Genomic DNA, 25,588 nt, shown 5'->3' with positions numbered 1-25,588 from the left:
CTGTTTTGAGTACTTCCAGCAACATCATATCCTGGTGCACCTTATTAATGTTTGCTGAATTTAGCTGAAATTTCAGGATATATAACATCTAAGCATTTCCCAGGTCAACTGCTTTTTCCTTGTCAAATATTTCCATGTGTATGTATTTGTGTCTGTAGAGATAGAGATATGAAGCTTTACAGTTTATGAGGTGTTTTAAACATTTAATCTTTTAAAAATGCAACATCTTTCTTAAAAACAAGGTAAGCATCTGTGTAAATTTCATATTAGATGTTCCCATCCATTTTTTAATTAGTCTGTCCATATTAAAGAAGCAATACTATTTTGAGGGAAAAAAAGGTATTTCTATTACTATGTTCTTCTATGTATTATGTTTTAGATTTATTAACTAAACCATTTAAGTGATCTTATATTTATATATTTTAAGCAATCAATTTGCATATGATTTTTACAAGCATTTTTAATATGTTAGGTTGCAAAGCCAAATTCAACCCATTATCTCATTTTATAAATAAAGTTTTAATAGAACACAACCATGCCCACTATTTTACATATTGCTTATGGCTGCTCTCATTTCATAATGGCAAAACTGAGTGATTTTGACAGAATCTGTAGCCCACATGGCCAAAAACATTCACTATCCTGCCTTTTACAGAAAATTGTTTGCTGATCCTTAAATGTCAGCAACTGAGATGACATAAGAAATGCAATTAAACTTTTAAACCTATTTTCAACAGGTTTAATGCAAATTTCTCTCCCTTCTTTTCCCTTTTTTTCAACCTTTTCTATAAGCTTTTTGTTCTTCTTAATTTATGGTCAGTTTCCCAAGAAACAAAAGCTAATCACTGAAAAGGCAGTCCTCAACTGAAGAAGGGGCTATGCTCTAAAAGGCCATCTGTTAATATGTTGTTTGATGAATCCTGTCCATAAACATTTTAAACCATACTTAAGTCCCAGATTCTCCCCTCCTCCCCTGCCGCCAAAAGACAAGAAATATAGCTCAAGAATAGTTTTAATACTAGTCTTTCTCTTCTTAGAATCTCACTGTCAGACACGTCAGCAACTCTAGTGAGACAGAAGCAGTAGCAATAGGAAGGGAGCCTTATACACTGTTGTATGACCACTCTGAGAGTATGTTTTCTTTGACGTGAAATGAAGACCTAGATCCTAAGAATTTTGACAGAAAAGGAATTCTTATTGGTCGAACACTTAACACTTCACTATCAAGGTAACTGTCAACTTTCCTAACTGACAAAAATTATTTTCATGCAGACAGTGACAGAGGTTTCTTTTGACTTTAATATAAAGGTTTCTTTTGACAGAGGTTTCTCAGATTTTGAACTTTTTTAATAAATGAAGATGTTGCTAGGAAAGAACCTCTCCAAAATGATGAGTCTCTGAAAAGAAGTTATCTAATTGTCACATTGCTAATTTTTTTACTTCTAAAAAATAATCATGGTTTTAATTCATCAATAAAGCATTAGGTGCTTGCAACATATGATAATTATACCCCATAATAACAAAATTATTCTTACCCTCTCCTCTAGCAATGCTTTTAACTTTTATCATGCAGTCATTCTACCAAATATTCACTGAATATCTATAATATGCTACTTATTATTCTAGCCCTGGTGGATATAAATCAGAAAGTCTCTGCCCTTAAAATTTATACATTCAAGTGTACAAGAACACAGAACATATATAATTATTAAATATCATATGCTGGTAAGTGCTATGAGGAAAAATAAAGCAGAGTTAAGAGGACAGAGTCATCATTTTCAGGTGAGAGGTTCTATTTCACACAGTGGTCAAAGCAGGACTCTCAGAGGAGAAGATGTCTGAGCAAAGACAAAGTGAAACAAAACTGTGAGACTGAGGGAAGGGTAGATAAAAAAGATCCTGTGCCAAAAGTAATCCTTGGCTTTTTCAAGGCATTCAAGAAGGCTACGGCTGGAGCACAGATAGCAAGAAGGACAGTGTTAAAAGACGAGCTCAGAGATAAGACTAGGGCCAGATTATGAAAGACCTTCAAAGAATGTTCAAAGCTTTTTTGTTTTTGATCTGAGTGAAATAGGTACCGATAAAACTTGAATTACATGATCTAACTTATGTTAGATGAAGCAGACAACAAAAGAAAGAAGGTAACAGTAGGATCAGTAACCATTTTGGAGGCTACTACAAATAATCCAGGCGACAGCCAAAGTGACTTGGACCAGGGTTATAGCAGTGTACATGGTAAACACTGGACTATATTCTGAAGAGTAAGACTTTGGAATTTGATAGATTAAAAGTAAGAGGTAAGACAGAGGAATCAAGGATGACTCTGATTTTGGCCTGAAACATTTCAGATTCTGACTTATCATTCTCCCATGTTAGAATAACAATGGGAGGATTAGGTTTGAAAAGTATAAATGCTTTTTACACACATTAACACTGAAATGCTTATTAGACATCCAAGTGGATATATCAAATATGGACTTAGATACACCTTAAGTACAAGGAAAAGTCCAGGTTAGAGATAAAAATTGGGGAATTAAAAACCATTATATACTTTGTTATTCTCAAGCCCTACCACAGAAAATTATAAAATATTTCTGAAAAATTGATAATCACTATGATCACAGACTTGTCATGCAAAGAGGCTCGCATAACTCTATGAAGCTATGAGCCATGCCATGTGGGGCCACCCAAGACAGACAGGTCATACTGAAGGGTTCTGACAAAATACAGTCCACTGGAGGAGGGAATGGCAAACCACTTCAGTATTCTTGCCGTGAGAACCCCATGAACAGTATGAAAAAGCAAAAGATATGACACCAGAAGATGAGCCCCCCAGGTTGGAAGGGTATCCAACATGCTACTGGGGAAGAGCAGAGGGCAATTACTAACAGCTCCAGAAAGAATGAAGAGGCTGGGCCAAAGTGAAAACGACATTCAGCTGTGGATATGTCTGGTGGTGAAAGTCTGGCCTTGGAGTACAAAATGAAGTAGGGCAAAGGCTAACAAGAGTTTTGTCAAGAGAACATGGTGGTCATAGCAAACATTCTTTTCCAACAACACAAGAGATGACTCTACACATGGACATCACCAGATGATCAATACTGAAATCAGATTGATCATGTTCTTTGCAGCCAAAGATGGAGAAGCCCTATACAGTCAACAAAAACAAGACCTGGAGGTGACTGGTTCAGATCATGAGTTCCTTTTTGAAAAATTCAGGCTTAAATTGGAAAAAGAAGCGAAAACCACTAGGCTATTAAGGTATGACCTAAATCAAATCCCTATGATTATACAGCGGAGGTGAAGAAACAATAGATTCAAGGGATTAGATCTGGTAGACAGAGTGCCTGAAAAACTATAGAAGGAGGTTCCCAATATTGTACAGGAGGCAGTGACCAAAACCATCCCAAAGAAAAAGAAATGTAACAAGGCAAAATGGTTGTTTGAGGAGCCTTTACAAATAGCTGCGAAAAGAAGAGAAGCAAAACGCAAAGGAAAAAGGAAAAGATATACTCAACTGAATGCAGAATTCTAGAGAATAGCAAGGAGAGATAAGAAGGCCTTCTTAAACGAACAATGCAAAGAAATAGAAGAAAACAATAGAAAGGAAAAGACTAGAGATCTCTTCAAGAAAACTGGAGATATCAAGGGAACATTTCATGTAAGAATGGGCACGGTAAAGGACAGAAATAGCAAGCACCAAGCAGAAGAGATTAAGAAGAGATGGCAAGAATACACAGAAGAACTGTACAAAAAACGTCTTCAGTTCAGTTCAGTTCAGTCGCTCAGTCGTGTCCGACTCTTTGCGACCCCATGAATCACAGCACACCAGGCCTCCCTGTCCATCACCAACTCCTGGAGTTCACTCAAACACATGTCCATTGAGTCGGTGATGCCATCCAGCCATCTCATTCTGTCGTCCCCGTCTCCTCCCACTTCCAATCCCTCCCAGCATCAGACTCTTCTCCAGTGAGTCAACTCGTTGCATGAGGTGGCCAAAGTATTGGAGTTTCAGCTTTAGCATCAGTCTTAATGACCCACATAACCATGATGGTGTGGCCACTCACCTAGAGCCAGACATCCTGGAGTGTGAAGTCAAAGCTAGTTGAGGTGATGGAATTCCCACTAAGCTATTTAAAATCCTAAAAGATGATGCTGTTAAAGTGCCGCATTCAATATGCCAGCAAATTTGGAAATACAGCAGTGGTCACAGAAATGGAAATGGTCAGTTTTCATTCCAATCCCAAAGAAGGGTTATGCCAAAAAATGTTCAAACTATTATACAACTGTGCTCATTTCACATGCGAGTAAGGATATGCTCAAAATCCTTCAAGGCAGGCTTCAGTAGTATGTTAACCAAGAACCTCCAGATGTACAAGCTGAATTCAGAAAATGCACAGGTACCAGAGATCAAATTACCTACATTCGTTGGATTGTAGAGAAAGCAAGGGAATTCCAGAAAAAAAAGTCTGCTTTACTGACTATGCTAAAGTCTTCGACTGTTGTGGATGACAACAAACTGGAAAATTCTTCAAGAGATGGGAATACCAGACCACCTTACCGATCTCCTGAGAAGCCTGTATGCAAGTCAAGAAGCAACAGTTAAAACCAGATATGGAACTGAACTGGTTCAAAATTGGGAAAGGAGTACAACAAGGCTGTGTATTGTCACCCAATTTATCTAACTTCTATGCAGAGTACATCATTTGAAATGCTAGGCTGGATGAACCACAAGCTGGAGTCAAGACTACCAGGAGAAATATCAACAACCTCAAATATGCAGATGATACCACTCTAATGATTGAAAATGAAGAGGAACTAAACAGCCTCTTGATGAGGGTAAGAGAGGAGAGTGAAAAGCTGGCTTGAAGCTCAGCACTCACAATACTAACATCATGGCATCTGGTCCCATCACGTCATGGCAAATAGAAGGGGACACAGGTCAGATCTCTGACTGTGGAACTAAGATCATGCATGTCTTTCAGTTGCAGAAAAGAGGAGGGAAAGAGTTCCTTTTTTAAGACCTTGGGAGCATCTTTTTCTACTAAAAAGTAAAACCAACAGAAAAAATACATGAAGTACAAATACAATACTTAGTTTTAGAAATATTTATCACATGACCATGAATATTTTAACAAAGCTTACTTTCACAAACCAAGATTCTAGAGAGAAATCAAAGCAATCCCACAATCAATAATTTTCAAATGGCCTTTTTTTGGGGGGATGGGGGCTGTACAGCATGTGAGATCTTAGTTCCTTGACCAGGGATCAAACTCACACCCCCTGCACTAGAAGCATGGAGTCTTTACCACCAGACCACCAGGGAAGTCCCCCAAATGGCCTTTTGAAAACACAAACTAACTTGTTCCATTAAATTCAATCCTTCTATGTTTCATACTAAAATTTTTAAGTATTAAAAGAATTAAAATTAAAAATCTGAACTACACTGCAATTAGATTGATAAAGATCAAACCAAATGCTCAATGAGGGGCAGAATTAACCCTCTGGTTGACAACCACTGTCTTTATTCTATATTCTAGGACCAAATAACAACAACAATGCTAACATTTGAGCATTTATAATATGTCAGGCACAACAGTGAGCACTTTACACATATTTTCATTTAATCCGCAAAACCATCCTCTTTTCACAGTTGAGAAAATAACAGTTTAGAGGCTAAACAACTTACCTAAAATCATGTAGCTAAGCAAGCGGCAGGTCTGAGATGTGACCTAAGGAGCACAACTTTAGAGTTCATGCTTTTAACCTTGAACAAGTCTGACTCAAACATGAGTCTAGTTTCTTTTCCAAATGACAATTCTTCACTTATTTGAAGACAACTTAACATATTGGAGACACACACAGCTCGTATTGTGAGATTCCTTAACATCTATCACAGTTGCCCCCAAGACCTCTGAATTTTCAGTTTCCTAAGCTGATAAGGAATTTATCCAATTTACTCACATCCTTCCTTGTGAATTTACACAGAACTAAAGACAATACTTTGGTGTAATGAAGTGGCTCTAACCTTCATTCCCATTCATTATGATGGTTTCTAAGGGGGATGGTGCTAGAAGGAAAGATGGGATGATGGCAGCCATACTGTACTTTTATTTTATATCAAGTTTATTGCCAACAACTACCCCTCAAGTCTTTTCCATATGTTATGCTATAAAGTCATGCTAACAATATATATTTGCGTTTCAGTTATTACCTATATTCTTCAAAAAGTTAATTTCAATTTAGTTCAACAAATCAGATTTGGAAATCACTTTGGATTATCAGCTTTTTATTTACTATCCTTTCTTCACTGTTACCTATAAATTTAAGAATTTTCCTTCTCCATAAGCAATAAGACAAAGTAATGAACAGAGCCACCTTCTAAGATCAATAACCTCTGAACAGGGTCCTTCAAAATGAAAACTGTGTTGATTAACACAATCCACTAATGGTTAACATTTTTCTTCACCCAAGGGGAGATATATATATAAAGACGTCACCAAAAACTAAGTTAAAATGAAGTTGAAGTACAAATATATATTGCTACTAAACTACCAACTGCATCAGAGAAAAATTAAAGTTGTTCTGACAATCTGTTTTTAGCAAACCCATTCTGGATAATCTTTAACTTGTTTTTTACTTAAAGTTAGTCATAAACTATCTTTAGTCTTTTGTTTTTTGCTCTAAAATCTCCTATCTTTTTCAAAATCAGGCCTAGGATCTCCCATCTTTTAGTACTTCTTGTATTCTCCTGAAGCCTTTTAAAGACTACAAATAATATCAATAATTTTAAGATTTTACAGTCAGGTTCTTTTTTAACTATAAGATGTTCCAGAAGACAATTCATTTAGCCAGATGCATTCTTATCTCTATATTAATGGTGGTTTCATTCTTTACTAGAAATGTCTTTGCTATTATTATTGATGATGGTGGTAGTTTGCTCTTTCTTTCTGCCAAAGAAGCTCCTAAATAAGAGTTGATAGATTTTTTTTTCTTCTCTCATTCCCATTCACTATTATTACACTTTCACTGATAACCTTTTGAAAGTGTAACATAAGAAACTCTTTTGGCTGGCAGCAGCATTTTTTAAAAGTCTCAGCTCATCTGAGCTCTTGTTTCCCTGATGTTTAAAAACTTTTTTCTATACTTTATTATGGCAATCTTATTTGCTCTTTTTTAAAAGTAATGTGCATATCTTTAGAATTCATTGTATAATCACATTAAGGAGCTTTTTCCTTCTGAAAAGTATCAAAATTGTATTTTTACTGAACTCCTTAAGATATTCTTCTTTTTTAGGGAAATTTATGCTGTGAAATCAAACTGATCTTTTATCAAGAACCAGAAAAACTCAAATTCAATAAATTACAAAACATATATACAGAAAAACACTATGCAATTCTTAAGAATTATGCTATAGAAGACTATCCCATGACACAGGGATGTTCGTGATTAAGTTTGCTTTTCATTAAAAAAGGGTTATATAACGGTACATTTAGTAATATCCCTAAAGCATTTTTAAGTGTATACCTGTGAATTTACATTTTTATATATACACAGGAAAAAAAGTTTATATACAAAAATATTTAAAGTTTTTCTTTTGATAACATTTTTATTTTATTCTATGTGCTTTTCTTTATCTATCAAATTTATGTAATAAATATGTATTACTCTTATAATAACACAGGCATTATTTTTTTAAAATCAGCCAAACTAGAGAAAAAAATATTCTATAAAGTGTAAGACAAAAAAGTCTAACATGAGACATCTGCCTTTATAACTTTATACTTAAGCAAGCTTAGAAAAACATTTCTGGACACCAAACCAGGAAAAAAAAAAAGGCCGAAACAAGATACCACCAGTTAGTCTAACTAAACAAACAAGTTGTAACGATCATTCACATTTTTAGAAATTAAATGGGGAAAGTCACAAGAACTTCCTCACATTTCAAGTAAAAGAATGTTACAAACTACTTAATAACATTTAAAATAATTTTAAAATGTTGTATATCCTCCCAAATCCCTACAAAATGAAGACTCAGTAGGATAGGGATAATGAAGACAAAAGGAAAAATACCATTAATCAAATTATTTTAAATTGTGCCAGAATTTCCGAATAAAGTAAGCACTGTCACCTGTAAAGACTTAAAATCTTACAGGAAGAATAACTGTCTTTATTTAGGAAGGTTTTTCTCATTGAAAATCAATTTGCAATAATCCGAAAACTTATCTGATTTACTCTTTCAATGGCAGTATTTAGATCATCTACTAAGAGTCTGTGTTCTAAAAGACTAGGGAAAAATGTCATTTTCACCAGTTAAAACTTTATCATTCAAATACATTCAGTTCTGTAAAATAGATACAAAATGGATCAACTAATCCTTAATTCACCCAAAAGTAAAACTACATTCACCTTCTTCTTTAGGAAATTATTTCAATTATTTCACTTATCTTGAATTTTATTTTCAAATATATAAAAAATATTATTTCAAAATTAGCTTTTCCTTAAATAAAATTTTGTATGACATTCATAAGAAACAAGATCAAACATAATGCATTCTCAAGTTACATGATGATTCTACTAAGACTTTAAATGAAATAGGAAACAAAGCCTCAAATCCATGAAAATAACAAAAACACATACTATTTTAAATAACGTGCCATTAAACTGACAATCAAGACATATGATCTTTAACATTCAAAAACATAAATGATCATAATGAAACAAAAGCCAAACATATCTCTCTCCACCTCTCTCATATTTATAAATCTATAGAATTATAACCCAGCATATTATCATGTAATAAATGAATACACACCTTACTTTAGTATATGCCAAGGCAGACACACAAAAACAAGAAAAAAATTTTGAAATCAGAGTATAAAGGGACTCTGCTTTTTCAAACAATGCAGCACTGAAAGCCAGGTCAGCATCCTTGGGCATTACTAGGAAACTTTAGCACATCTGATATTTCCATCATCTTCAGAATTCCTCTGAACAATGAAAAAATTTCCCAGTCCCCTACCTCACCTGTCTACAGACTTCCTTTAGCTTTCCTCCCTCTACTGTGTAATAATGCTATTGCAGTTATTTTGGCCTTAAATATTCAGAGATACAACCCCCGCTCTGTATTAATTCAGTTCATTTTCTCACAGACACTGACTCAGCCGTGGGTTGTGCAGCACTGACGTTTCTAACCAAACAGCATCGTGTGAGCTGTGATCATCCCATTTCTCCATCTTTGTGCAGTGATTGGATATTGTAATTGATAGACAGGATGAAGAAAACTCAGGAGATGAGGGTTAGTGATATGTAGATATGTTGCCAAAAACCATCTGTAAAGCTAATTCTAGCTCTGCCAGCTTGCCAGGTTTTAAAAAACTAGGATGCATCTAATTTTCTTTTTTCCTTTCAATATTTTATTGTGTACCTTTTCTGGGCAATAAAGCTTCTCTTTAAAACCAAAGAGAAAATATTATCTGTACTTTAAGGACTCACTAAAAGAACTACTGTTTAAAGCAACCCAACTTTTCCATTTCTAAACTGCTGCTAGGACTAAAGAGCGACTTAAAAAGAAAACTGGAAAGCTCAATCTTCATGCAGAAGAAAGGAGCATGCGTACTTCTATGTGGGAATGAATCCTTGCGGCAAAGTCTGATATTGAATGTATGATGCATTTATCTTTAGTAACCTGAGCAGACTGCAGATCTGAGTTTTAAATAGCTGTATTCGACCCAATTCAAGTATGCAAGAGCTTTTAGCATGTTTCACTCTAGGGCATTTTAACATTAGTTATATAGAAAAGATGCTCTTTTTCCTTTTTAAATAGCAAAAACTCCTCTAATTTATCATTTAAAGAAAGGTGTCACAATTCAGGCCAAATAAACTTCAACTGAAACGATCTTTAACTTCTCAGCAAGGTACCAAACTCTTCAATATAAGTAATAACTATACAACTACTAGTCAGAAAGAAAAGTTGAGTAATTTTTCAACTAATTCATTTGTATGCACTTGCAGAGGAATCATAGGGACCCTGAATTTCATCCATGTCCAGATCAGTTTCCCTGTCTTGTCTTTTATATCAGTGTTATACCTATGAAATCTACATTCAAAGAAACATCACAAAAGAAAAGCATTATTAGGCATTATTAATTGTATTAGGTAAAAGAGAAATCATAATTCAATATTCACCAAACCCTCAAACCTCCAACATAAGCATATTAATATAGTAATTACTATCACTACTTCTATAATTCAAGAAATGTATTTTTAACCTTGCCAGTTAGGAAAAGTATAGGGGAAAAAAAAATCAAAGGAAAAGGATTTCAGAAAGCAGGCTATTCCTATATGTGAAAAGATAACTTTTTAGAAAAGCTGCAAAAACTGAATCAATAAATATGCTTATTTCTTTATTGTTAAAGTCTAAGTGTTTTTAGTTCAAAAATTCACATACTGATACGATACTTGTAGGGGAGGTAATTAGCTCATGAGGGAAGAGCACTCATGAATGGGACTAATACCTTTACAAAAGAGATCCCTTTCTACACCACGTGAGAACACAGGGACCAAAAAAGTCTGTCTGAAGCAGGAGGCAAGCCCTTACCAGACACCAAACGCGCCAGCGTTTTGATTTTGGACGTCCTAGCCTCCACAACTATGTGAAACAAATTTCTGCTTTTTATAATATAGTCACCCAGTTTATGGTATTCTGTTATAGCAGCCCTAACAGACTGAGCCATTTAGTTTTTGTAGATTTAAATCCCCAATTCTGTTTGAGGTGGCAATGAGAGCACTTATACTTCTCAGTCTCCATGATCTAGAGATGACCATATGACATAGTTCTAGCCAATAATTTATAAGCAGATGCCTGCTAGAAATTTTTGAGAAATTTAATTTCCTGATATAAATGAAACCTCTTTCCCATTATCCCTGTCTCAATTCCTCCTCGTCTGGAGGGTGGACATGATGGCTGGAACTGTATAGTAAGCCATTTTGTGATCATGAGGAAACAACAAGAGAAAAATCAAAGATCTTTGACCTTAATATACTTAAGAATATTAAGCCACTAAGTCTACATCAGGTGATGCCTCCCTGTGGACTTTTGTGTACAAAAAAAAATAACCCCCTAACTTAAGCCAGTGTTTACTCTGGCTTTCTTTTACTCAAATATCCCTAAATAAAATACACAAGATTTAAAAAAAAAAAAAAGGATGCAAAAATATGTAGAAGGACAGATGAAACAAAATTAGCCAAGAAATGATAACTTGAAGCTGGGGTGAGTACATAGGGGTTCATTATAACTGTTTTCTCTTATATGTATTTTTTAATGCACCAAAATAAGTTACTGAAAATTTTTAAAAATAAAAATAAGCAGCTTGTTTATAAATTCTAGCTTTGTAATTTACAAGTTGGATAGTCTTAGACAAGTTTATTAACCTCATTTTTTCCATCTGTTAATTGGAGACAGTAATACTATTCATAGAGTTCAACCTTCAGATTTAGTCAAGGTAATTTCCAGAAGGTCCTTGGCAGGAATGCCCTCCATCTATCCAATTATCCAAGGATTAGGTCAAATCTCCTTTTTACCTTCTCAGGCTGGCACTGATTTCTTCTCTGAATTCTTATTTTACTACAACTCATTACCACAATTTATTGCCCTTTTGTCCTCTAATTATTCCATACCTGGATATTAAAGTCTTCCATGATGGTACTGTGACAAACTGCTCAATCTTCCCTGAACTGAGCACAGGTTCTCAACAATACTTGTACTATTAGTTTTTAATACTGCTCAATGAATTTACAACTAATTAAAAAACTACCACTTTTAAAAAGTCAAACTGAATTATTTTTTAGAGCAGCCTAAGTTATATGTTTATAAGTACACAGGAACAAAAGCTCCCAAAAGTAAACTGTTTTCCCATGGGCAGATTTTCCAAGAATGAAGTTAAAATAAGGTCAAAGGATTTCCTCATCTTTCCATTAAAAAAAAAAAATCAATAAATTTGTATTCACATAAGCAACCAATATTATTGCAATCGTATTTAAAAAGAGCATCAAAAAGGTATTGATGTTATAGAAATCAGGAAGAGCTATATTTGTTACTGAAGTTAAATAACAGCAATTTTAAAACTACTGTTTTTAATAAATCTTTCCCACTGTTTGCACATTTGCTTTTTATAAAGCAAACAATATCTTATTTTTACCTTGTCATCACTTAATATACAATGCAGTCTTATACACCAGAAAAATATTAAGAACTAGCAAGGATAAGTTGAAAATCACCTGAAAAAATGCAAACAACATATCAGATATAAATACAGCCCCACATTTAATGAGATAAAACAAGTATCTCTTTACCTCAAAGACAAAATAAATATCCATGTAAACAGAAAGAAAACTAGAGCACCAACTGAAGGACACACACACAAAAAACAAACCAAAAAACACTCACACCATTGGTGTGAACTTTACAATTAAAATCAACTCAACACCTTCAACATCTTCATTTTAGACCTCACCACATTAAAAGTCCACAATAAAAAATACATCTTGTCAGGAGACTTGAACAGTACTCATCACTCGTATTTTCTAGCCATGTATATGGTTTAAAAGTAGCTGCATCATTTCTTTAAAATTACAAAAAGGATTTCAATATCACTGCAAGTTTTATTCTTTAAGAAAGGTGGTGTTAGTTATCCTAATCAGGAGAATTTTACACTCAAGTAAGTTAAATATTCAATAATATCCCCCAAGTAAATATTCATAAAGCACAACTCTTTATGAAAACAATGTTTACATACCTGCATTATGTGAGGTTTATGAGCTGTTAACACCTTAAAATATCAGATCATAAAGTGTTCTAAACGAACTGTTCCTCATTAAGTCACACAGCACAAAAAGAAAGCTTTAAAAATAATATATAAAAGGGCTGAAACTTTTGAACTGAGTTTCACTTAACGCATCAAACTTTAAATGAACCAGGTGAGTCACAGCAGATACACTGATTTTACCACTAGGATCAGGATGATAACCCAATATAAATACACACAGTTAAAAATGTAGAGGCAAAGACTGACAAAAGCCTATAAATTATCATACACAATATATTTAAAGCACAAAATAAATTTCCATTAGAGAGTTTTAAATACAAAGAATTAATCTGTCTTGCCAGAGTTCCCAATTAAATTAACTACAGCATTGATTCATGGGGTCAACTAAGGATATTTTAACATTATTTAGAAACAGAAACAAAAATTCATAAAAATACAAATAAGAATTAAATAAACATAAATAAGAAAATTAAAAGGAAGATGTTTCCCTAAAAGCTATTTAAAAAGAAATGCAAATATTCAAAGTATTTTGTAAATTGGCCCCCATCCTCTGACAGGCTTTGCCACAACCAAACACAGCTTGGTTCTTCATAAAAATCAATTTTAGCAGAGTTCTGATATTTGAAATACATATTTTCTACCTACCTTGAATGTTTATAAAGTTTACGAGGTCTACTATGCAATTTCCGATCCCAATTCTCTGGATCACTGGAGTTACTGTCATAGGGATGAGGCCGTCCTGCCATCCCACTTCAAGCTTCCTCACACTACTGCTCTGAAAGCACACATGTAGCACCCATAACCTACATAAAAGAGTAGTGTTGACCTTTAAATCTATTCCATGCAGAATGAAATAGTCACAGAATTGTATATATTTTCTGATGTTGTGATTTTTTAAAAAGTGATAAACAGGATTATTAAACATCAGACACACAAAATGTCATAAATCAGATTCAAATAAACCCAAGACATCTTTTTAGGTACTTTTCATTTGATTATCTGATTAAACGTGTAATTCCTGTACATTTTAATAATATGCCGTTTGAATTTAGCAAATATACTTAACTGCCATTTGAGTACCTTATGCCTCATGTTTCCAAACATTAATATAGAACCAAAAAGACAAAAACAATTCCACAAAAGAATGATTCTTTTAGACAAAATTTCATCTGGAATATATTCCTTAATTACTTAAAGTTTAAGATGCTTAACAAAACACCTAGTAAGATGACAATGTTGTTATTTCCTAAACCAAGTTAAAGACCATGAATAGAAATTTAATATTTGTTCAAAACTAAAAGTATGTAAACATCCTAATGTTTCCTTACAGTGCAATTATCAAAAAACATTTTATCAATATGATTCATATATTTTATGCCTTTTCACATGTAAGGCTTATGACTGTTAGTGCTACTACAGTCATCCGAAATTATAAGAGAACTCATTTAACAACAGCTTTACAAAATACCTGAACTAAGCACTTTAAAGTATATTCACTATCCAATTTAATCTTCACAATCAACTTACAAAGGTGGCATTATACTCCCCATATACAGAAGAGAAAAGCATTTAGTAACTTTGCCAAAGGTCACAATGCTGGTAAATGGCAGGATTCTAAAGAACAATGAGAATGTATTACTACACAGAATAAAGTCTTGATCTTGAAAGATGGAAAAACGCTCAGACTGGAGTATTTTGTTTAAAAATAGTAGGTCACATTTGATTTTCAAAGATTGCACAAATACCAAAAAAACAAACAAGATTAAACAATTTGAAACAAGTCATATAAACTGGATTAGAATCCAGGTTTCCAGACACCCACTCCCGTATGCTTTGTATATACTTTTCTAAGTCGGATTTGACAGAGGGAAGTGAGGAGGGAGTTATGCATAAAAGACAAAGGGAGGAAGAGTAGTGGGATGGATGCCCACATTCTCCATCAAACAAACAAAGGCAAAGAGAATCCAGAATTGGGGAAATACTATACCTCACGGAATTGTACAGGTTATTCCAGTACAATTTCACCAAAAATGCCAAAGATAAACTCATGAAAAGTGTTAGGCCTATCTCAGAGCTCATTAAAAGAAATAATTTTAAAGAAACTATTTTGCTATGTTTTAATTTTCTTCTGCATAGTTACCTAGTACTTTCTTTCCAAAATAATTGAAAAATCTAATAATACATGAACATGTTAATATAATAAATATGCAAATAAGGAGCTCAAACAGTGAAACAAAAATAGTAAAGGGGGAAGGAAGAAAATTATTCAATGGCTAATTCAAATTCCTCAGCAAATGACACATAGTTTATTTGCTTAATACTTCTGGAAAAGAAAATGTTTTCTGAAAGATTGCTGAATGATTAAAAATCAGTCATATATGAATATAAAAACCACAAAATTGTTATGAAAACAAAAAAAACTCATTTGATTTTTTAATCAGAAAAATTAAAATGTATTCACTAAATAAACTTTTCTAAACTTCAATTTGGTATTATAGTTAGGTAACTGTACTGAAAAGATGAGGCAAAAGAGAAATGTAAAAAAGAATGAATCAGATAAAAGAGAAATTCAGATAGGAAACAATGGCCACAGATCAAATGAGACCCAAAAGGTAGAAAAGTAGGGAAAACTGATAGAGGGGGAAAGAAAGATGTAGAGGCTTAGCACGATCTGTAGAATGAGATTTAGAGCTTTTTCTCCTTACTGGATGGATAGGTTCTCTCGGAAGCTATTTCAGCTATTAGCATTTCCTTCAAGGGGCACATTAGCTTCTAACCCTTAACTATAAGACACACCCTTCTGGAAACCCACAGAAGGCCACTGCATAAAGTAATAATAAGCCTGGACTTCCCTGGGGGGCCAGTGGTTAAGACTCCATGCTCCCAGTGCAGGGGAACTAAGATCCTACATGCCACATGGCAGAGCAAACAAACAAAAAGAACAATCCTAAGCCATGGAGACACTGATTAAAAAACACAACCCCAAGGAATGAATAAGGTAAATTTTGACTCATACTTTCCACTATTTTATAGTGGGTAGCACATATCTATTGGAAAAGGAAACAGCAATCCACTCCAGTGTTCTTGCCTGGAGAATCCCAGGGACGGAGGAGCCTAGTAGGCTACTGTCTATGGGGTAGCACAGAGTCAGACATGACTGTAGAAACTTAGCAGCAGCAGCAGCAGATATCTAGTAGCAAGAAAATATCAGTATGTATTCCTAATCAATCCTACTGAAATTAACAACATGTATATTGCCACCAGCCACAAGAAAGGAAAGAATGTTCATATGAGGACTACTGAAAAAGTCAATTGAAAAATCATATTTACATTTCATTTGTTAATAAAACTTGAGTATCACCATGTGAAGGATTTCACTCCCACTTCTCATTCCCAATAGTAAGGGTTCCGTTCCGTTCTGTCGCTCAGTCGTGTCCGACTCTTTGCAACCCCATGGACTGCAGCCTACCAGGCTTCTCCGTCCATGGGATTCTCCAGGCAAGAATACTGGAGTGGGTTACCGTTTCCTTCTCCAGGGGATTTTCCCGACCCAGGGATCGAACCCGGGTCTCCCGCATTGGAGGCAGATGCTTTAACCTCTGAGCCACCAGGGAAGTCCAATAGTAAGGGTACAAACATATAAATGAAGTTGGAAAATAATATGCCTGTGTTTGCCTACACATGTTGCTGCTAAGTCACTTCAGTCGTGTCCAACTCTGTGCGACCCCATAGACGGAAGCCCACCAGGCTCTCCCGTCCCTGGGATTCTCCAGGCAAGAACACTGGAGTGGGTTGCCATTTCCTTCTCCAATGTGTGAAAGTGAAAAGTGAAAGTGAAGTCGCTCAGTTGTGTCCGACCCTTAGCGACCCCACGGACTGCAGCCTACCAGGCTCCTCCATCCATGGGATTTTCTAGGCAAGAGTACTGGAGTGGCTTGCCATTGCCTTCTCCGGCCTACACATGTTAGCATATGTTTAAATGCTACAGATTTAACTAGAAATACATTAAAAAAAAGCAAATGACACATTATATACTATTAATATTTTCAAATGTTTCTGCTGCCAAGTCGCTTCAGTAGTGTCCGACTCTGTGCAACCCCATAGACGGAAGCCCACCAGGCTCCCCCATCCCTGGGATTCTCCAGGCAAGAACACTGGAGTGGGTTGCCATTTCCTTCTCCAATGCATGAAAATGAAAAGTGAAAGTGAAGTCGCTTAGTCGTGTCCGACTCTTAGCGACCCCATGGATTGCAGCCTACCAGGCTCCTCCATCCATGGGATTTTCCAGGCAAGAGTACTGGAATGGGGTGCCATTGCCTTCTCCGATATTCAAATGCTAATCTTTTATATTTTAACCAATCTCTGTGCTATACTCAGTGAAGTTATATTTATCTTATTTCATTTATTCATTCATGCACTTACTGAACACCTAATATAATATGATAAGAAATTTACAGATGCTAAAGCAAGTTGGATGTTGTTCTTTTTTTTTTTCTTTTTTAAATTTTATTTATTTACTTTTGGCTCAGGAGTTGTGGTGCACAGGCCCAGCTGCTTCACCACATATGGGATCTTCCCAGACCAGGGATTGAACCCAAGGACCCTGCATTGGCAGGAAGACTCCCAACCACTGGACCACCAGGGAAGTCCCTTGGACTCTGTTCTTGTGCTCAAAAAATCATGGTAGTATGGGAAAAAGACTCCACTAACAGCTCGATACCCCTTCTGTACCTCTCCTACCTGACTAGTCTTGTGCCATCACCCCAATTCTTCAACCTCATTAAATCTTGGATGTTCTTTGGGATTCCATCTTCATCTGCTAGGTCCAAGAAGACAGCAGACAAAGAAATAAGAATCAAATCCTTGAAAACACCAGGTTTTACACACAACATATACTGAATCAAAAATCCAGAAGTCATCCTTGACCTCTCCTTTCCTACCATCAAATCTAACTTCAAATTCTTCTTTTGACTCCTTCTCTCTCTTACCAATCATAAGGCTGTTGCCTTCATTTAAAGATGTTCCTTAACATCTATCAATAAACCTCTTAGTTGACTTCTTTATCTCATTTAATTCCACATTTGCTCTGCTGTAATCACAATTATCTTTCTAAAAACTTTTCATGGCTCTTTATTTCCTGATCTAAATTCTTTACCATAAAAAGTTCTTTAAAATCTGACACTTGCATCCCCAATGTCTACTTCATATTAGGCAAAATAAAGATCTTATTGGGATCTTGTATTCATCAAAAAATAATTACTAGGTTATTAGAAACAAATAGACAAAATGTAACTCTGGGAGGGGGTGATGGACAAGGAGGCCTGGCGTGCTGTGATTCATGGGGTCGAGGAGAGTCGGACACGACTGAGCGACTGAACTGAACTGAACAATTCATTACTATTTTTAGGTATGACAGAAATAATGTAAACTCTAAATAATCTAGAAATAATCTGTACAGAGGATGGATCAGCCGGGCCTACTGGCTAAAGACATGCATTCAGGACACTGCCAAAAGTCAATTGTGAAAAAGAGTGATTCAATTGCTTCTCCTCTTGGATATTACTACCTTTAAAAATAAAAAGTTGTGAGGGAACCAGAATCTTTACAACCATAGTATCATAAGTAAGTACTCCCTAGGACACTACTTCCAGGTAGTATTATTTGATGGCAATGACCCACAGAAGAGTTTTTTTAAAAAAAAATCATGATAGTATATGGATACAATTTATTCTGTCCTTACTATTATCAATGTGCTAGGAAGTTTATATACTTTCTATTTAAAGCTCAAAACAACCCAATATTACTTCCCTGTTTCATAGGTGAGGAAATGTTAGGGCTAAGATGAGAATCCCAGCCTAACTGAAAGCCCATGTTCTTTCCAACATAATAAGCGAAGTGCACAGAAGTTCATATATTTGCTCCTTACTGCTACCAGATGTAGCTTTTTAACAGCAGCCATCTTGTGACTTTTCCCAAACTACTGAGATCTCACTCTAAATAGGGTCACTAAACAAGAGCTTTTCTGTTAAGTGAAATTGTTTTTATCTCTCAAACTTTGCAAACAACGTAATTCAAGTGAGGTGTTTATTGGAGAGAAAGACCTTAAAGAGAAAGAAACCAGTGAAGAGAACAGAATCACACAGTGATACCAGGGGCAGTCACCAAGAACTGTCTTCAGCTGCACAGAAAGCCAAATATCCAGAGGTATGGTGGGAAAGACTGACCAAAAGGCAGTCGAGAAGGCACCTGAGCTAGTAAAATGTCCTAAGATAACCTTTCCTATGCGGAAAAGATCAAAAGGAGTGATAGCCCCACAGGGCAAATGAGTCATTTGAGATTGGCAGACTGAAAGAGCAAACACCTAAACACTGACATATTCAGAGGGATCTAGATGTAGGAACAATTTCTGAAGGGTCAGAAACTTGAGGTATCATTTGATGAGATTCCCTCTTACAGGCATAAAAGAGAGACTGTATCATCTTAAAGGAACAAAATACATAATATAGATGTAACTGTATAAAGAAAAAGAACAGGTGGAAGCAACTGTTAAAAGAAAAGGAAATAGAGGGATGAAAAGGAACTTCCTACAAACACAGTTGAGAGAAATGATCATGCAAGTCTCCTGCAAATAACAATTAAACCTGGATAAAATTTTTTTTTGTTTTAAAGCATTTTTTGAAAAATGTCCCAAAATACACAGTAGTAAAAGAAGAGTTTACTCCTGAAAAACTCCAACTGGAAGGGAACAGAATCATGAGATCAACTTGAAGATTTTCTATTAAGGGCCCTTCCTATCTCCTGACAGATAAGGTGAAGGCAGTCACAAAGCTCAAAGTGGTAGACAAAATAGTTCAGGGCTCGAAGTGCAGCTGGAAATTTAAGGTAGACGTACCAGGTATGGAAGAACCACGAGAGCATAAAAATCTGAGCATAAACTCTGCTCAGTTAAATTACGCATGAATGGGGGTGGGGTGGGGAGGAAACCCCAGGTAGTCTCTAAGGTAGACCACAGAAGAATTGAAAGCTGCATGGCGTAAGATCTATATAAGTTTGATGCTTTTTAAACCAAATGCATTCCCCAACCATACACAGCCCAAGCAGCAGAAAGCTGAAGCCCTTACTGGCTTGGAGGTGTCAGAGGACAGAGATTACTACTGGCAGACAAAATAGGTATTAGGAGGAAATTCCCAGAAGTAGGGAACCACAGGGCAGGTGAGCTCCAAAATTTGACTATAAACTCTGCCCAAATTTTTGGCTGACCACCAAATTACACAGGTACAGAGAACCCTACCCTTACCCTACTCCCCAGGAGACCAAACTAAAAAAACAAGTAGTTGAAAGAACTGAGCACAGGTACCAGCTGTCTCACACAATGTGAGCTTTCTCAATGGTGCATACCATAAAGAGTCTGCCTGCAATGCAGGAGACATGGGTTCAATCCTTGAGTACAGAGTTGGGACACAACTGAGCCACTAACACTTTCCCTTTCACACTGAGTAGGAAACAAAATTTGCACATTGAGTCCAGGCAAGTTAATGGTCCACTAGAACCAAAAAACCCAACAATCCTCACAAAACACCAAATATTTCAACCTGAAATTATGAGATCCAAGGAAACAAGGCAGTAAAAAGGCAGTCAATAGAAACTGACTTCAAGTGTGTCTGAGGCAGGAGATAGTTGGGCCCCAGGCTAGGCATTTACAACTGACCTCGTGTTGACATTTCTAAGGGCAAGAGAAAGAAGGGCTTCAGGCTGGACACATCCAACTAGCCTCTTGTTCACATTTTCTGAGACAGGTGGGCTCCAGGTTAGGCATAGATAATCAGCCTCCTGTTTGCCCTCCGAAATGAAAGCAACAACAGAAACAGTGAAAATAGCCAGGCTTTTATCTCCTGTGGATACCTTAAGATAACAGTCATGGTAGGAATAGAGAGGGGCTTCCCTGGTGGCTCAGAGGTTAATGCGTCTGCCTCTAATGCGGGAGACCCGGGTTCGATCCCTGGGTTGGGAAGATCCCCTGGACAAGGAAACGGTAACCCACTCCAGTATTCTTGCCTGGAGAATCCCACGGACAGAGAAGCCTGGTTAGGCTACAGTCCACGGAGTCGCAAAGAGTTGGACACGACTGAGCGACGGAACGGAAACCTTGTTTGAGTAAAGGATCAAGATGCCATATACTTCCGGAACACTCTTGGGTAAGGGAGACACTGCACGTGCAGAAAGCCTCCTTGGGGGTCAAAAAGCTGGGAGGGAGCACCACCCCATAAAATCCATAATATGTGATGCTAAGATTGTCCCATAGGCCTCTGGGCTAGAATTTATCTTGGAAAAAAGTTGCACACACGCGCTGGGGAGGGTCCTAGGGCAAGGGCAGGTGTGAAAAAAGAAACCAGATAATTGGCCAAAGGCAAAGACCCAGAAGAACTGCTCTATATAAATGATTTAACCACCTCAGTCCTGCACTCTTCATTAGGAAAGATGTGCACACTTTTTCTTTCCGGATGTGCATCTCTGCCTTGTTCCTATCTTAACAGTTTCTGTGTGCTCTGCCATTTGTTGTTATGCTATGTTTCTAATAATAAACTTTGTACCTGCAATTATGGTTTTTGCCTCTGTGAGAAATCTATTTTTCACTGGGAGCAAGAGCCAGGGAAAAACAGTTTCTAGCCTCTAGCACTATGGTGTGGTGGCTAGGATTCCTGGTTTTCATCCAGGCTGCTGCTGCTGCTGCTGCTGCTGCTGCTAAGTCACTTCAGTCGTGTCCGACTCTGTGTGACCCCATAGATGGAAGCCCACCAGCATCCAGGCTACCTAGGTTCAATTTCTGGCCAGGGAATTAAGATGTTACTTCATGCCACTGCTCACTGCTGCCTCTCCAAGATCAGGTCTAGAGGTAGGATTTAGCAAATAAAGACTTTTCAAAGCATATGTTATAAATAAATTTAAACAATTTAAGGAAAGTATATTCAAAGTACAGAATAAGAAAATGGCCCAGAGTGGCAGAAAGGTAAACTTAATATAAGAGAAGTGAAAACAAAACAAAACAAAAATTCAGCTCTAGCTGAAAAGAAACTAAAATGAAAAATCTAATAGATGGGCACAACAGCAAATGGAATGAACAACAAAAAATTCAGGAAACCTGAAAACAGAGCATCAGAAATCACTCCACCCATAGAACAGAAAGATTAAAGAAAAACAGCTCTGCAAACACAGATGAGACAGCATCTAATGAGACAGCATAGAAGTCACTAGAGTCACTACTAATACACTCAACAAAATGGAATCTCAAAATCATTATGGTAAGTGAAAAAAGCAAGACTTAAAGGTTCTATACCATATGATTTCATTTATGTAACACAGAAAGACAAAACTGTAGGGATTACAGATAAAACAGCCAGAAGTTAGAGTTGAGGGAACTACACAGGGATAGCACAAAGTAATTTTGGGGGGTGATGGAACTATTCTGTATCTGAATTGTGGTGGTGGCAGTTACACAATTGTATGCCTTTGTCAAAACTCCTAAGAACTGCACACCAGAATTTTATTGTATGTAAATTTAAAGAGAAAAAAACAGCAGCAGAGATGTTTAACTAATGCAAGCATCAAATATATTAGCATGACATAATTAAACTGCTTTTTGATCAAAATCCCCACATCATACTGCCTCTCTTACCACCTTCCCACTGCCATAGAAGACACATACAAATTTTCAATCATAAACACTAGTGAGAATTTTTCTACCTCTGCCATAGTAATAAGTGACTTACAAAAAAGGTTTTAGAATCAGATAAAACTAAGTTATATGACTTGGTACAAGCTTCTTAACCTCTAAGACCTCAACTTCCTTAAATCTGAAATGATTAAAATACAATTCTCACTACCATCATTTTATCTATTGCTAACATAACCGCCAATCAGATTATTATAAAGAAAATGAGATAGGACACCTTATATAGTAACACAGTGCTGGTACTTTGCTGAATTTCTCTTGTAGACTACCTATTACAAATTTTGCATAATATTTCATTAGTTCATTCATGACTTTCTATTTGCCTTTTGAGATCACTGGAAACGAGAATTCCCAGACAGCTGCTAAGCATTTATTGAGCACCTGTAATGTGCTAGATAGTTGGAATAAAAAGATGAATATGATATCATAGTTGTTAACAGTTTAGGAGCTAAATCAAAACCTTACATCGTTCCTACAGTAACTATGATGTAAAACAAATATTTCACTCTTAGCTTAAAAAAGCACATTGTCATCTCTGGAAGAATAGACCAATCATCATAGTTTCTAACCTCTGTGAAAATTCCTTCAGTTATTTTTAATCAGAATATTCTTGCTGTATCCAAGAAGCTTAAAATTTTTTTAATGCTTTCTCTCCCTGGGATGTAACAGCCTCCTTGCTACATAACAAATTATCACAAATCCAGTGGCTTGCAACACCATCTTAGCTTCTGTGGATTAGGAATCCAGTATAGTTTAGCGGGGTCTCCTACAAGGCTACAACCCAAGGTGTCAATATAACTAAATTTTCATTCAGAGGTTCAACTGGGGAATGATCCACTTCCAAGGTTACTGAGATTGTAACAAATTCATTTCCTGATGGCATGAGGATTCAAAGCCAATGATGTAGAGATAGGAAGTCTGCTAGTAAAATGGAGTCTTATGTAACATAATTAGGGAAGTAGCTTTACAGTCAGTCATTCAGTCGTGTCCAACTCTTTGCAACCCCATGGACTGCAGCACACCAGGCTTCCCTGTCCATCACCAACTCCCAGAGTGTACTCAAACTCATGTCCATTGAGTCAGTGATTACATTACCTTTAGCATATTCTTTTGGTTAGAAGTCACAAATTCTGCTCACTCTTTAGGGAAGGGGATTATACAAAGGCACAAACACCAGGAGGCAGGGCTTATGGAATTACCTTAGGGTCTGTCACCATATTGTCCAACACATTCTACCTTGTTCTAATTACACGTGTATGTGTGCACAGTTGTGACCAACTCTCTGTGACCTCATGACTGAAGTCTGCCAGGCTCCTCTGTCCAGGGAATTTTCCAGGCAAGAATACTGGAGTGGCTTGCCAATGCCCATGCCAAGGGATCTTCCAAACGCAGGGATTGAACCCATGTCTCTGGAGTCTCTTGCATTGGCAAGCAGATTCTTTACCACTGAGCCACCTGGGAAGTACTCTAATTATACATACCTACCACTTTTTGCTGTGACAAACAGTGCTGTGAAGTCAAGGAGATAAAAGAAATGTATGTGCTTTGTGTGTACGTGTGTTAGTATAGTGCTAACTATAATAATTTTCAGTCCTGAATATTCATTGGAAGGACTAATGCTGAAGTTGAAGCTCTAATACTCTGACTCTGGCCACCTGATGCAAAGAACTGACTCACTGGAAAAGACCATGATGCTGGGAATGATTGAAGGCAGGAGGAGAAGGCGATGACAGAGGATGAGATGGTTGGATGGTATCACCAACTTGATGGACATGAGTGTGAGCAAGCTCCGGGAGTTGGGTGATGGACACGGAGGCCTGGCATGCTGCAGTCCATAGGGTCACAAAGAGTTGGACACAACTCAGCAACTGAACTGAACTGACTGAACTATAATATCACTATACTAACACAAAACACATTCTTTTATCTCCTTGACTTCACAGCATTATTTATCATAACAAAAATCTAGAATTGATCTAAATGTCCATCAGAAATGAACTGGTTAAAATCTGCACAATATCATGAAGCCAGCAAAAATGAGATAGAAACTGATAAGAAAAATATTCTAAGATATAATGTTATACTAAAAAGCACAGAACAGTGCTTCCCTGGTGGCTCATCAGTAAAGAATCCATCTGCAACTGTAAAGGACATAGGTTCATTCTGTGGTCCAGGAAGATTCCACATGCCACAGAACAACTAAGCCAATGCACCACGACTATTGAACCGGTACTAGAGTCCATGAGCCATAATTACTGAGCTCAAGCATCCTAGAGCCCATGTTCTGCAACAAGAGAAACCACTGTAATAAGAAGTCTATGAAGCACAACTAGAGAAAGCCCAATGTGCAACAACGAAGACCCAGCGTAGCCATAAATAAAATAAATCTTTTTAAAAATCCTTTTAAAAATGAATAAAATAAAAAGCATGGTACAGATAAATATTGTGTACTCCAATATAGCCTTAAAATATGTATGCAAACACTCACTTATGTTTTTATATTTTTAAAATGTCTAGCGGTATCACATAAAACTTATGATTAGTTGCCTCTGAGGAAAGGCTGAAGTGAGACTTAGTGACTCGGACGGTAGAGATCTGTCTGCAATTAAGGAGACCCAGGTTTAATCCCTGGGTCAGGAAGTTCCCTGGAAAAGGAAATGGCTACCCATTCCAGTATTCCCGCCTGGAGAATTTCATGGACAGAGGGGCCTGACAGGCTACGCTTCATGGGGTCACAAAGAGTCAGACACGACTGAGCAACTAACACTTCACTTTTCATTGTACTTCTTACACTATTTGACAATATCACACATTGTTTTCAAAACTGGGTAAGTGGTGATTAAGTATTTGCAGATGACTTTGTTACAGAAATTCTCTTCCTTGTTTAATTTTACTGCTTGCCTATAATTCTGTTTTTGTTTCTGACTGCTTAAATATGGTCAATATTATTGTAGGGGAGGAAAAATCTTTTTCCCCTACCCTTCCTAAGTTTTCAGAAACTGCCCCAGAGGAAAGACCTCTCCAACTGACC

The 25,588-nt window shown here is 36.5% G+C and overlaps 1 protein-coding gene across 3 annotated transcripts in view; it reads right to left on the bottom strand.

The window, feature by feature from the left end:
- Positions 1-25,588, bottom strand: part of BTBD10 (BTB domain containing 10) — an 81,355-nt gene that overhangs the window by 40,442 nt on the left and 15,325 nt on the right. For 2 of the 3 annotated variants that reach the window (XM_055423341.2, XM_055423342.2), the window contains exon 2: positions 13,473-13,630. The exons of the other annotated variant lie outside the window; for it this stretch is intronic. In XM_055423341.2, the coding sequence (XP_055279316.1) occupies positions 13,473-13,573 (101 nt within the window). In that variant the 5' untranslated portion in view covers positions 13,574-13,630. The remainder of the gene's footprint in view (positions 1-13,472; positions 13,631-25,588) is intronic. 3 annotated transcript variants of the gene reach the window in all.

Source organism: Moschus berezovskii, chromosome 14 (genome assembly GCF_049115385.1).
Source record: "Moschus berezovskii isolate FMDL1 chromosome 14, NW_MosBer_1.0, whole genome shotgun sequence".
Classification (NCBI taxonomy): domain Eukaryota; kingdom Metazoa; phylum Chordata; class Mammalia; order Artiodactyla; family Moschidae; genus Moschus; species Moschus berezovskii.
This window is presented reverse-complemented; position numbering and strand designations above follow the sequence as displayed.